Below are 15,233 nucleotides of genomic sequence, written 5' to 3' on the forward strand. Positions count from 1 at the left end.
GACAGTAAATACCAGTCCCACCTAACCACATATCCTGTGGGTCACACACAGGCATTACTGCACAGGTATCCAGTTTCCAGCCTCTACAGCCTGCACAGATTCCTTGCAATTTAGAGAACAGGCAATGTGATTAACACTGCTAATCTGGCTGCACTGTGAATTTTGGCTGACTCTTCCATATTGGAGCTCTGGGAGTTTTGACTGCAATATAAGAAGTATTGTTAAGCCTCACTTTCTATCACAGCCCTGAAATACTTGATATTTTAGATTAAGTACCATCCCTGGGTGATGTGATGTGCAGCAATCACAATTTGGTTCTAGTTGTCATAGTTGCAAAAAAGGTTTAAAGGTTTTAAACATTTTATAAAGTCTTCTCATCCCCTTCCAGTATGAACAACATAAACAAAATCCAAAGGTAGAAAAGAGGCTCCAACTTGTATTCCAATTTACAATTATGGATGCTAATGCTTGTAATTTTTATCTTAATTGTCTTGTGTTCATATATAGCCTAATTGATAGATCTCAGGGATTTTCATAAGGTTTTTGCTTCTGCTTGTATACTATCTAGTAAATCGATGATACTACAGTAATTTATTTTTTTTTAAGCATAAGATCATTTAAAGTCCTAGAGATACACTACAATACCTTGCTTTGGAGAAAGAATGCCAGTCACATGAGTTTTAGTGTGAAGCCACATTCTCAGTGTGTTGGGAATAACAGACAAAGCAGGGCAGTTCCACTCACCAGTGCAGCCCCAAGGAAAGGAAAAAATATTCAGGAAAAAAAAAAGAAAAAGAAAAAATACTCCCACAGTATGTGACATTCCTCTTGGAAACAGCAGAAACGGCCTCTTTGTTCCACTCACTGATTTTACTGATGTGGTGGGGGAAATAGGACAGCGGTGATAATGCCCTTAGCTGAGCATCTCATACCAAACCAATTCAGGGGCCAAAAGCATCTCACCAACATGGCTGGTGCCAAAGGACCCAAAACTGGCCCCCAGCCCTCCACCACTTGGAGCAAATCCTGAGCTGCTGGATCCATCTGTGTATCTTTTGCCATAATACTTCCTTTTCCAGCCTGTGGGCAACTGACAGAGCAGATGTCACTGAAATGACTTAACGTATTAAGCTGCTATTTGTTTAATTCTGATGTGGAAAATGTGTCACACTCTAAATAGTTTAGTATGTTAATGTACCACTGCAGTAACCTACAGCAATCTTTTATAATTTTATTCTAGACTTATTTGCTGATTTCATTTGAAATCATAATTAAAACCTGTTTCCTTGATTTCCTGCCTACATTTTTTTAAGTGTACTCTTAACTTCACCTTCACTTTCCTCAAGCTGAATAAACAGAACTAATATCACATATGAACATTTATTGTCCAAGCATATTTTATTTGCATTAAATTATATAAGACAGATGCAGACAAAACTTCTAGACTAATGTATTCTGTTAATAATTTGCAGCACAATAGTTCATAGATGAAGGGGCTCTGGGAGTTTAGGGAATAACAGCTTAGTTACTATGTCTGCACAAGAAAGCTGATCAAAGCTATATTTGGAACTTGTATCTGAGTAATAATATTAAAAAGAATCTAAAATATTCTTATTTGAATCAAAGTTTTTCAAAGTTTCATTCAAACTTCCAAATTTCAGTTCTAAGGTAAGGGGAAGTTTTTAATAGCTACAGAATGAAGTTTTATTTCTTATATAAGTACATAGTTCCTTATGCTTCAATGAGATTATACATGAGAGTGTATCTAGTCTTGAATTTGAAAATTATTCATCTTAAAAACTTTTAAGGAATCAATTTTAGAATAATTTTTAAAATCTTATGATGAGCACTACGAATGAGGAATTCCAAGCTGTAAAGATGAATGATGTACATTTCAAACTGAAGGAGCAATACGAAGTCCACTGAATTGAACTCTTTTGTGAATTCACATGAGATGTTGGAGAGCCTTATTAGCTTGACGAACCACAAGGATGTGTTAGTAAAATTAATCCTCTTGCATGTAGCTGCAGTCCTTTGATAAGTCAGCATCCCTTGCATTAGCACTTCTGATTTCTGGAGACTCCCTGGGCACACGTAAGACACATTTAACTTGCCAGTGCCTTATCCTGATGCTCTGGGGTAAGGCATTGCACTGGGACAGGCTTTTCTTACAGGCACTGCAGGCTTCAGGGCTGGCTGCTGCTTCACCAGTGGGGTCATACCAAGAGCTCTGTAAGTAATCCTCATGAACTTCTTAAACTATAATATAAAATCTGAATTTTGGAGTACACTTTTAAAAATACAGCTTCTGAAACATGCTTCTGTGGTTGGAAACCCAGTTAAAGCCTGATATGGTATGATATTGAGAATTTCATGCAAAGAAATACCTGTCTGCTTTTTTTCTTTATACCAGGCTCATTCAACTTGATGGTGGGCAAACAACCACTCGATTAGACTACAATGGCCCATTGCACAATGGGTGCAGGCACAACCCACTGTGAGCCTTCTCTGGAACAAAAGCCCAATGTTGACAAAAGGCTTAGTGTTAAGCAATGCAGTTTTTCATAACCACCCTGCCTTGTTCCCCAGCAGGCACCTCCAGTGTGACCTGTCTGCTCTACCTCTCCTTGGAATGGTTCTCATTATGCAGATGATTTCCCCCCCAGTCTTAAACTATACCAGCAGTGACACTCTTCCGGAACGATGAAATGATCAAAACCTGCTGACAAACAAATGAACATAGGAACCTGATGCTTCCACAAAGAGAGGGCACAATCAGTGTGCCCTTTGGTCAGATTTTTTTTCAAGATGAACTTGGTTGTTTCAATGTCTTTTAAACAGGAGTGCCATGTATGGCTTGGAGTAGGTCCACTTTATCTAAATGTACTCAAGTAAATGTACTCAAAACAAATGTACTGAAGTAAACAAGCTCAACTCAGTACCAGCCCCCAGGACTGAAATAATCTTCTTTCCAAAACTCAGCTTTCAGGTCACTGGGGGATACAAAAGCTGACAGGTGTTATCAGTGTGACCTGGAATGGATCACAAATATTTTCCAAATTACCTGTGGTATCCATGTGATTGTAACTGATGAAAGTTGCAGAAACTGAAAAATTGGAAAGTTGCCTAAATCCTCAGCTTCCCTGCCCAGCTGGGAAAGGGAGATGGGTGAGCAGAGAGAAACCCAGGGCTTTTCCACTTTGCTGCACTTATCCATAACACTGGCCTTTGGGGAAATATTAACTTAAGCCTGCCTCCAGAGGAAAAAGCTGCATGTTATCTCTTTGCCACATAATGCCACCTTTAAAGAGCTTTAAAGAGCTGGCAAGTGACAGTAACAGCTGCTGGCAAGGGTCTGCTGGGACAGGCGTCACTGTGGGCTGCAGAGATTCCTTGGTGGGGCTGCACACTCTCAGCTTGGGTGCCACTATGTGCTGCCTTTTCCTACCGCGTAAAAATAAAAAAACCCACACATTTTCCAGAGTTAGGTTCTAGTGCTTTTTATTCTTTAAGTATTTTACATGTGCAATCTTATCTGGTGGGTGACATCAGCTGCAATCTTGATTTATTTTTTTTTTTAAATGAAATCTCCTTGTTGACATGATCCAGAGAGAAAGAAAAATCAAGGGCAGGAATATTTCGGCTGCCAGGGACATGGAGTTAGCAGCAGGCAACTGGCTTTATTGCAATTGGTTTTCACAAGCCCAAGTCTTCCCTCCCTCCTCCTCTCCTTGAGCTGCTGGACAAGCTGAGGACCAGATATTATTTTTCAAAACTTAGTGAAAAATGGGAAACAAATTAACCTTTTGTTTTCCTTTCTTACATTTACCGACAAATGTCAGCCACCCATGCCAATGCCAAAAATAACCCAAAATGTATTAAGTCTTATACATATAAAGTCAGAGTGACCTAACTGAAGGAACATTTAATTCAGACTTTGGTATTTCAGATTCTTGTCCTCTTGACTAATCCTATCAAATACAAGTCACGAATCCCTTCTCAGTTCTCCTGTGTGCACAAGTAAATCCCCTTCTCTTGTGAGAGCTTTGCAGTCAATTGATCAAAAATACTACTAAAAAGCTAAATATATTTATAAAAACATGCAGCACCAACAGTACCATAATGAAATTCTACCAAAAGAAACCCTGACATCAGAGAATATAAATGTAAAGTGATACATCCCATCAAAAAAGGAAGGGGTTCCTGCAAAATATGGCAGAATTTTCTTAAAGAGAAGATGTTATCTTTTAGTTTGAGACTAAAAATCCTACAACTCTTTATATATGATACAAAGCCAGAGACAACATCACCTCCCAATAGTTACAAACAATATAAACTGCAGTCCAAAATAGAATACATGGAATATTAAAATAACAGCAATTACCCTACTAATTACATTATTTCCATTTAAAAGTTTTCCAATTTTTTATTGCATTAATGCTCTCTTTAGGGCATATCATTTCAGGATGCTTACACAGAAGTATGCAACAAAAAGCTGAAATAAATTGATAGAAAGAGATTTTAAAGCTGTCAGTGAGATGCAAGGGTCATCCTGGAAGCAGCAGAAGGGATTGCAGCCCAGAGGCAGAAAGGAGTGGAACATGTAGGGGGACTTGTTTAAGAGTCAGTACTGTGGCTCTTATGGATGTGCAGCTCTTACCACCCATCCAAAATCCTCCCCACTGCTCCAGTGCTATATACAGCTGTCAAGGTGAAATGCCAAGTAGCCTGGGACCAATACAGGTTCTTTGGTAACTGTTAATTCTTCACGGTGCCATAATGCCAATGCAGTGAAAATAATTTCCGTTCAGTATCTTTTTTCCCCACAGCACAGTTACAACAATTTCCCCAGAAAATTCACAGGGGCTATTTAAACTTCAGTCCTTTGCCTTCCATGGTCTGCCTTCCAGATCCACAGCACAGAGCCACAAGACAAGCTAAGAGTAGGAATCTCACTTTAACATGTCAAGATTTGCTGTTTACCCACTGCTAAGGTCTTTGTAAGCAACACTTGGATGTGCAACTCCTTAAAACAGATTCACAGGTTCACTTACAGAAAATAGGTTCTATTAGGGGAAAAAAGAAATTTATTATTTTACTACCAAAAAATAAACCAGTACAGCATTTTCTAAGCAAGCAATATGATAGCACAGAAATGGACTGTCACAGTAAGCAATAGGTTCATTACCTTTTATTGTCTTGAGGGAAGACAGCTCTGCTTTTGCAAACAACTCAGTATTGGCGTATGTGAGTGAAAACAACCGCTTATATAGAGAAGTAGTAGAGGATCAGATGACTTAGCAACTGAATTTGACCTATAACCTAGACAACGTCTCAAAAATAGCTTAAATAAGTAACCAGAATTAAAGATGAAATTCAGAACTGAAATCTTATTGCATTTTGATGCCCACAGTGCAAAAAGCTATACTGAAAGCATCCATCGCTCTAATAAATAAATAATTCCTGACCTTAAGAAATACATGTATGATATCCAAATTGCTAGAATGGAAGCTGGGACTGTCTCCAATATATAGAATTGCTATATATTTCAAAAAATATTAAATATCTTTGTATTTAGAAAGGCTCTGAGAAACTGCCTTTCTAATTCTTAACAGGTAAATCGAGTATCCAACCAACATTATGGCAGTTTCTGACAGCTTTAGCTTAACAACCAGGCTTCTTCTGCCAACTTAAATTTGCAGCTCGTGCTGTTTGACACTTTCTAAAATAGGCATGACTATGGCACGCTTCTAGATCCATGTAGACCTTATGTGCTTCAGAGACAAGATGCAGAAAGCCCAGCCAAGCATTTCTTCAGAGCTGGCAGCACTACCCTAACGTCAGTCTCATATACTTCACAGGACACAGCCTGTGTTGTTCCCATGGAAAATCAGCTTTGACCTTGGAAGAAAGCTCAGGCATATCACAAGTTAAAATTATAGATCTGTGGAAAGAAATGAAAAACATGAGCCTATCGCTTCAGCAGGTTTTATCAAAATGTAGCATATCACTTCAGCCCAGAAAGATTATTTAACCCCAAAGTTTAGAAATAATAGGAGTTAAGGGTTCTCAGTACAACCTAGGTTTTAGCCTCAGGTCAAATCCTGTTAATAATACAGACAAAATCAAATCTACAGCAGTGTCATTGGGTAGCTCTCTTAAGACATGAAGCTCTACTAAGATATAAATAGAAGTCTGTTAAGCTGGCTTTCTGCATTCAATTAAATTTAGGCCACACTACCAAAAATGAGCTAAAATTCATCATCTCAGGTGATGTATTCCTTAGTACCATCTTGAAAAACATCCAAGACCAAGATGGACACAGCCACTGTCATTGTTAGTTCCCAGGTCAGGATGATAGGCACAGCTGGAAACGTTACTGAGCCACAGACATTCAGTCTGAGCTGGTACAGATAGTGTGATGATCTTAAATAACGGCAATAAATGTCAGCAAACTGAAACACTAATGCTTTTTACTAAAGGTCTCATGGTGCATAAGGACAGAAGCCTTAAAGAAGGTGCTAGGACAGCTTTGGTTATTCTCTTGCCAACAACACATTAAGGCAGTGTGTGAAATGCTTGTTATCTTAGCTTTGTACCATGAAAACCCATGGCTATTAGAATAAAGATGCTAAAATGTTTACATCTAATTCCATATGAAGGCACATAAATATATGCCCTGTTTCAGAGAGATAAAACACTCTGCAGTTCACACTGATTTCACTCATGGGTGAAGGATACTTAGCACTTATCGAAGTCCCAGTAGTGATAGAGAAGCCAGATTTTCATATCAAACTCTCTGTCCCAGTCAAGGGGGGCTCTGCAGCTGCACAAACATAACCCACAGGAGAGGTCTGCATCTTTAGGCAACTGTTCAACACGTTTGTGGTACATAAACCCTGTTTCTCCCTAAGGTCTGGTGCATGAAAGCTTACAAGTGTTCATACGTGCAGCTGACAATAGCTTTTCTCCAATTTTCCAAGTCAGGAATGAGCTATCAAAACACATCCAGAAACACTAGTTGGTAAATGGCCACACAAAACAATCTGCCCATAGATCTCCGTAGCAGCACAGCAGAAGCTCTGCAGTCACGTTTAAGGATGGTTTCAAATACCCACAGAAAATTTTGGACAAGCTGCCCAGAGGTCCAGCTGAAAGCAGGTCAACTCTTCAAAGTTTGGCAAATGCTGGAGCAACTTGTCCTATTAAATTTTGAAAATATCAGAAGCTGGAGATTTCACAGGCTCTCTGCCACCCTCCTCCAGGGTTCAAGCACTCTCATTGGGCTTCACTTTTCCTTACAACCAGCATGAATTTCCCTTGCTACCCCTCCTGACTGTTGCCTCATGCCCCTGTGAGAGGAGCTTGGCTGTATCTCCCCTTCACCCACCCATTAGGGAGTTGAAGACCACAAGTCAATTACCCTTGGCCTTCTCTTCTCTGGGTGGAACAAGAGCAGACAGCTCCACCACATCTCCGTGCATGCCACACACTCAAGAGAAGTACACAGCAGCTTCCCCCATTGTGCTCACTGCATAAACCCAGGCAGGTGGGAACATCATAGCTGAGTGTACACTATTAGTCATGGAGAGATTCAAAACAAACCAACTCTGCTCCCTTATCACCAGCATTTACCTACGGCCTGTGCTCCGGCACAGTTCTGCCGCTGCCTGAACCCCAGAGCAGAGCATGGGGCTGTATTTAGTCCAAGCAGGGCAGGAGCTGCCAAGCACACCGAGGCTCAGAGCACAGGCCCAAACCCTGCAATTGGCACTCCTTGAGCCTGATTTACAGCCAGGTTAACAGACAGCAGAATGGAGAGCATATGTGCGAGTCACAGGGGTGAGGTGCTGGAGTCACTGCCAGACACTCGCTACAACTCGTGGTACACACATACACAGCCCCAGCTGTTCCCGATTGCCTTGTATCCTGGCTAAGGGATTTGGCTGAAAACCGTTTTCCATTCCCGTTTTCCTGTCATCGAGAGTAATAGTGGCAGCACAGCCTGTTTCTATGGTTTCCTTTGGTCTCAGTGCCCTACACAATTATATATGCAATCTTAAAGATTAGATCCTCTGTATCTATGTTGCATCTAAAACTGTAACCAAATGACTGCTTTCATGCTGCTGGAATTGCAAAGCCAAAGGAAACACCACAGCAAGGCCAACCCAACAAGAGTCCATGAAGCCAAACTTGTCAGCTGTACTCTATCAAAAAGCCTCAGTGCGCTGCTAAAAGGTAAAGAACAGAAAAACCTGTTTGACCTGCAGGTCCCAGCTGAGTTTGCAATACTGAGAGCATCAAGAGGATGAAATTATAACAATTTGTAAACAGACCAAAGTAAATGAAAATAACTGACATGAAAACAAAGGGGAAACTGTAAAAATACTTTTCATGGCTTCTAGAGCATTCACACAATTTTAAACTGCAATATTTACAGCAATATGGGATTTATAAATGTACCTCAGTAAACTCTTTGACAGAGGTAAAAACAGGGGAAGAAAAAACCCCAAAGCGGTCTCTGACCAAGAACTCTCCAAATCCCTGCAAACAAGGTAGCCCGTTCATTCAGTCCCACTGAGAGCTGCTCAGCAGACAAGATCCCAGTACATATTTAGACATCAACTAGTAAACTGCATTATGCATTGCTTCTGAAATTCCCTGCTATCCATGAATCTCTAAGTCAAATACTTATGAGAAGGAAGTAGATGACCTATTTTTTAAAGTGACAAAAGCACTTGCATGACACTTAAGCAGAACAGCTTCTGTGGCTTGTTCTTCATATGATATGCACCAAACTTTAACTCCTTCTACTTCACCATGAATGTTACCATACAAACAGTATCACAGCTATTCGATTTTACTTTCCTATCGCCTGAAACAGAATTGAAGGAACACAACTACTGTACACTTGGTGCTCTGTTTTATACTGTATTTAGCTGTTTCATTCCATAAAATAATACGGGTGATGGATTTTTTCCCCTGAAGTTCAAATGAACTTGGCAAGAGGGAAGAGGAAGAATGTGGGACAATCACATTTCATCCTCTTCTGATAGAATCATAGTGCCTCATGCAAGAAATGAACCAAAAGATGAGGTACTTAAAACTTCCAAGGAACTGGTTGCTGTATTTGTGAGCAGCTACCATACAGTAATAACCAAGATAATACACTTGTTCTTAATATCCACCATAAGGAGCAACGGCAATCTGTTATTGTTTCACAATGACAGCATTACTTAAATCTAAAAATAACAGTTTCTAAGCAGCAACCAAAAAAACCCCCCCAAAAAAACAACTAAAAAAACCCATAAAACCCAAAACCCTGTATTAAGAACATTTAAAGTATTTAAAATAGTAAAATATCGCTAGTGATCTCTTGCAATTCAGGAATGTATATCTTTCATGGCCAACTGCATTTAGACTTTGATTTCCTTCAACATCACAAGATCAAGCAACTTGTCCTATAGGATCAGCAGACTCTTCAAAATAAAGTTATTAATCAATTTGACTAATGCCAGTAGAAGAAGGATTTGATTTTACAGAGAAAAGGGAGAAAAATGGCTCCTAAACCAGACAGAAATATTCACTGAACAAAGTTTTTATTCATTACACATTCCTTTTCTAAAATGGAAAAATAAATAACCGAGCTTTGTGCAAAACAATACTCCATCTAGATTTCAGAGCACGGACATCAACTAATAAGCTGTGAAAAAAACCACTCCAGCGTTTCAGACGATAACAGTTATGGACCTTGACACGCTGCTAATGGATCTTGACACAGGAAATACTCTAAATTCAGAAATATTTGCCTTAAGGTTATATTTAAATATGCAGACAGCGAGCCAGCAAATTGTCCAATAATCTCCAAGGCCCATGCACTGCCCTCCATCTATGCTGGGCTTTTGCAGAGACCCAGCTTTGCTGGCTGGGCCTCCTCTCACCCTGATGCTCCCAGAGCCCTGCTTCTACAAGCCCCATGCAGCACAGTCCCTTTCCACACAAATACATTCAATTCATTATTGCAAGTGCTGGGTGCTTGGTTGGAGAACCCAAGGTCCAAAGGTGGGTTAATGGAGCAGTTAACCCCTAGCAGGACTGGAAAATGCAGCAGTGAGCTTAAAGTTAACAGTAATCAGGAGAGATGTGTTTCCATTGCTAGAGCCTGAATTTGCATAGTGTGGAGGGGGAATGGTTTATCAAATTGGGCAAAACTAAAATCAAGGTTTCCTCACTTCTCCCTGAATGTTGGTCAGCCCATTGCATAGAAGGCGGCAAGAGAGGGAAAAGGTTACCTCAATTGCCGTGCTTTAATTTTTTAATTTCCTTTGCATTTCTTAGCCCTCTGTGTTCTTATGACAATGATAATTATTGGACATTAAGTACATAAGCCATTAATGTCTGAGAAGCAAAACTGAAAGTATACTACTTGAATATCTTATTGAAATGGCAATCAGATGTAAACAGATACCAGCCAAGAAGGACGCTCGTTTCTGTAGATGCTGCACTGCAAACAGGCAAGTAGGCAAGAAATAGACCTCGCTCAGAAAGCCAAATATCTCGGTTTTGTTAAGGGGAACTAGCCCCCCTTACAGAGACATGCTGCAGTGCTGGGGCAGCATATAAAGGCCTGGGGGAGACAGGAGGTCCTGCAGTCAGGAGCTACTAGCTGATATACCACCACCTGATAATCTCTTCCGACCTACTTTATCCTCTCCTAATTGTGCTGTATGTTTCCACCATCCAAGAACATGATGCCATACACTAAATTGAAACTGTTTTCTTAAGAGCTGTAAAGAATCCCCCAAAACCTTAGAGAATCCCAAGATACGACTTCCTATTTTTGACAATCTAAGAAATTATACACAATCTATGCAATTCAACATCAGAGGAAGAAAATGCCATCAGGAAATATGTGTTACTGTTTATTTTTTCAGGGAAACATGGCTAAAATGGCAATGGAATGAGGTTGTTCTACTTTTGCTCAATTATGAAATGTGTAAGATTGCATGTTATAAGCTGAACACATTTCATTAGTTGGCAAACTCCAAAGCAAGTTGATCTCTTGGTGGTCCTATCTATTAATTCAATGCTCTCTTCAACCAGTACTCAAAATTAAAGGCTGAAAGTAAAATGCTGTATCTAACTATAAAACATAGTATAGTCTAAAACAATCGTAACTGTCGTCTCTAGGGAGGATTCCTATTTGCATGGGAACTTTGAAAAGGAATTAATCATCTCCTAAGCAGAGCTGGACCCTCTGTGACCAACCTGCATAACCTCTTTTGTAACTAGAGCCACTTTGTTCCTGCTCCATTTGGGTTGTGATACTCCATTAGCTGTTCTCTGATCCATGCAATCAAATTTTCCCTTTAATATAATAGTTTAAAGACTAAATAGCTGTGTGAATTTGTGTCACGACATTTAATTTAATCTAATCTAAGATAATTCACCTAGTATGTAATTAGCTCTGTGATTCCTTTTTTTGCACTTAAATAGTAGACATCATGTTACCCTATTTCTGGGAATTGAGGGGAACCTCATTTTCTCAATCTCAAATTTTTAACCTACTCTGTTCTTCTTGCTATGATTTCAGGATGGCAAAGACCTAAATTATTAGACTGATAACCATATGATAAACTTATAAAAGTACATTTAGAATCCTGAAAGTACAGCCATGCCATGTAAATCTCCCAGGTACAAAAAGCAGCGAATGGGCACTTTCTTAGAAATAGCTTAAGCCAAGAGCAATAACAAGTATATGGAAGGCAGCTGAGGAAAACTGCATGTGGAAAAATCTAATTAGAACATATGTAATAATGCATCTGAGCTGTGTCTTACCATACCAGATGATTTTATACTTTCTAGATTTAAAATTATAGTGTGAGTCTGCAGTCCATTAATACATAATGATGGTTTAATCTACATACTACTAAACCACTTTATATTACCTGTATCTGTATGTTACAAACTCACATTTACCAAATATAATCACTTCCATATCAAACGTCAAATCTTACAGTTAAAATGGCAAGACAGTGTTGCAGCACCGCCTGAAACTATCTTGATACAGACAGCTAATAATGTGTTGCCTTGGTACAACAGAACACACAGACTGAGTCAAGGTTTCTGGAGTAACAAGCACAGATCCACAACTCCATCCCAAGAGTAAAAGAAATAGCGAGGATTTCTCCTGGATTACCAAACAGTGCAGCAATTCTTTGAATCTTCCATGGGGCTGATTTTAATACCACACTGCACCCTTATTTTCTTTGCAGAACCAGAAATATCCTTCTGTTACAGTAAACACTAAACCTGAAATTACAGCCTTTCCATAGTAATTTTGGTGGAAATCTTTTGGAAATAGTGATTTTAGACAAACCGTGGCATTGAATTTGCCATACAATACTTGTCCCATTGATGTTAATGGAAAACTTCCATTGATTTTTCTAAGTAGATGTGGTCTCCTCACATTTCATTTATCATGAAAATTGATCGCAAATTGTTTACACAGCCCACATAGACATGCAAAATCAAAATTTGGAAACATCGAAGCTAATCCTATACTTAAAACCAAAACCCCTAAACTTGCCAGCTATTCTTTCAAATGAGAGCTAAGAACTCTCAGGGGTTTTTCCACTCTCTTTTTTCCCATGATGTTATTTTTATCTTGGCACTGTTCATTTTTGCTATTTCATTTACACCGTGCTTGCTGCAATTACTGAGATAGAATAGTGGCAAGTCTCCTCTGCATTAGTGTTATGCACTAACTTTTCTACTGGGTTTATAACTTTAGAATCTATTTAATTGACATTTAAAATATTATAGACATAAAACTTTGGACTTACATTCCCTCTACTAGGTTCAGTTCTACCACTAGAGAATTTAAATGTTTCACAACATTTCATATTCTTCAGCTCGAAACGACAGCCAGGTAACTGAGGAAAGGATTCTGTGCTGGAGTATAATCATCTCCAAAGCAGATGTTACCTTCTGCGTTAACCACCTTGATGCCCTTAAAGACAGCAAAAAATCTGGCATTTCTAACATACGGTTCAAATCACCCTGCAACACACGTTTACTTTGCTCTCACCTCCACCCCTGTACACCTGCCTTGGCCTGGGCACTTCCACGGAGAGGACCAGCAATGCTGGCAGTACATGTTTCATCCATGCAAGAATGTGGACAGTCGACACACGTGGACATATGTACACCATCAACTAATCCAAGGAAATACCAAACTAGGTTTTTAGCTGAAGTCTGCGGCAGGTGCCTGAACCCAGGTCACTCACTGCCCTACCCGGGAGCTCATCTTCCTCTCTATTTTCACTAGGCTCCCATATGGCTCCCTGCCAGGATGTGATATGATTAAGCATGTTGACACAAAGAGTCACCACGTAATTGTAGCTATTCAGCCTTTGCCTGTTGTTGTGGTAAAGAGTATATTTAACAGCTACAGTTACCCTCAGAAAGGAAATACACAATCAACTCTTAAAGCCCCCCCCCCCCTTTCCCCTATGCACAACCCTGCATTTGCCTAAAGGACTGTAATATTTTGCGATCAGCTGTGCTCTGAAGTAACCACCCCCCGCTGACACACAACGCAGACGAACACCGAACCGCTGGAAAACACAATTCGAAGTCAGTTGTCAAACCCTGCATGTATCACAGGATAAATTACTTTTGTATTGCCCTGGGCAACTGGATCCCTCCGGGCGGCAATCCTAGCTAGGGCTCCATGGCACATCCCTGATTTTCACCTTCTCTACCACCACGGTTATCTCGGCCAGCAAAAAAGGCCAGGCTTTTAACCCAAATATCCCCGTCCGAAAAGCTGTGTGCTCCCACCCCCGGGATGCCGGGCGGGCAGGGGTGGCAGCCTGATGCCTCCTGATGCCGCCCTCACCCGCACCTCGGTTGCGGAGCCGCGGCGAGACCCTCAGCCGTGCCACGGCGTCCCGAAGGGGAGATGAGGAGGATGGACACGGGGATGGACACGGCCCAGCCTGTCTCGCAGGTCTCCCGCCAGGGGTGCGGGAGATGCCCCGGGGCAGAGGCGGGAGATGCCCCGGGGCAGGGGCGGCTCCGCCGGAGCCCCGCGCAGGGTCCCGCTGCCCCGCACCGCCGCGGCAGCCGCAGCCCCTCCCGCCGGGCAGCGCCCGAGGCTGCGGCAGCGGCAGCTCCCCCCAGCCACACACACGCATATTCACATATTTTCGGGATTTTTTTTATTTTTAGGTGAGCAATTCCCGTCCGGCTGCCCCTGCCCGCGCCCCGGCGCGCAGCCGCGCGGCAACGTGACGGACCCCAGTGGGGCAGCGGCCACGACCCCTTCCCAAATACCGGGGGGTCTCGGCTGTTCCCCCCGCGCCCGCCTACCTGTGCCGGTGCTCATGGCGCGCAGGAGGGGCCGCTCCGCGCCGCTGCCGCCGCCGCCGCCCGTCCCCGCCGCCCGTCACGGCGCCCCCGCGGGCGGCACCGGCTCCGTCCCCGCCCGCCGCGCAGCGGGGCCCGCGCCGCGCTCCGCCCCCGCCGGCAGGTGCCGGCACCCGCAGTCCCGCCGCGGCTCGGCTCGGCCCGGCTCGGCGGGCACCTTGGGAAGTGTAGGCAGCCCCGCGCCGCCGCCCGCGGACTACATCCCCCTCCGTGCCTTGCTGCGGCCGGGAGCGGCTCCCCCCCGCCGCTTCTGCGGGCAGAGCTGCGGCAGCACCCCCACCCACCCAGCCGAAATTCCCCCCCTCCATTCCCACCTGCCGGCCGCCGCCGCTCCGTTCACCCTGCGGGTGAGGTCTTCCTCTGTATTCTCCTGTCCCGCTTGCGCTCGGTTCGTGAGATGCCCGAACAAAGCAATGAGGTGCACAGGTGCTTCAGCACGTCCCCGAAGCGCCCGGGGAGCGACGATGAAGGTGTATCCGTGAGGCTACACCGCACGGAAGGTGTTGGCATCAAGTCTCGGCTTTCAGGAGGGGAAGGGCAGTGCTGTCTGGAGCAGGTGAACTCTTGCTGATCCTTCGGATTTGAAAGTGCAAGGGCACACAGTTATTATTAAAGCCATTTATTTATTAAATACTGATTTATTCGGTATGTCACCAATCTGAAAATCTATTATAGTTCTGCGAGAATTAATGTTTTAAAAAACACAAACATCTTTTTCAGCAAACACAAAAGCAGCTAGTGTAGTTGCATAAGTGTGTTTTACTGCACAGCTCCTCTGAGGTTGATTTCAGGCTGGGTTC

At 42.3% G+C, this 15,233-nt stretch overlaps 1 protein-coding gene across 13 annotated transcripts in view; it reads right to left on the minus strand.

Moving 5' to 3' along the window:
* ABLIM2 (actin binding LIM protein family member 2) overlaps positions 1-14,467 on the minus strand; it is a 141,739-nt gene extending 127,272 nt beyond the window's left edge. For all 13 annotated transcript variants that reach the window (XM_017828039.1, XM_017828036.1, XM_017828041.1 and 10 more), the window contains exon 1: positions 14,377-14,467. In XM_017828039.1, coding sequence (XP_017683528.1) covers positions 14,377-14,392 — 16 coding nt within the window. In that variant the 5' untranslated portion in view covers positions 14,393-14,467. The remainder of the gene's footprint in view (positions 1-14,376) is intronic.
* Between the last annotated feature and the right edge of the window lie 766 nt (positions 14,468-15,233).

Source organism: Lepidothrix coronata, unplaced genomic scaffold (assembly GCF_001604755.1).
Source record: "Lepidothrix coronata isolate B3197 unplaced genomic scaffold, Lepidothrix_coronata-1.0 Scaffold145, whole genome shotgun sequence".
Classification (NCBI taxonomy): Eukaryota; Metazoa; Chordata; class Aves; order Passeriformes; family Pipridae; genus Lepidothrix; species Lepidothrix coronata.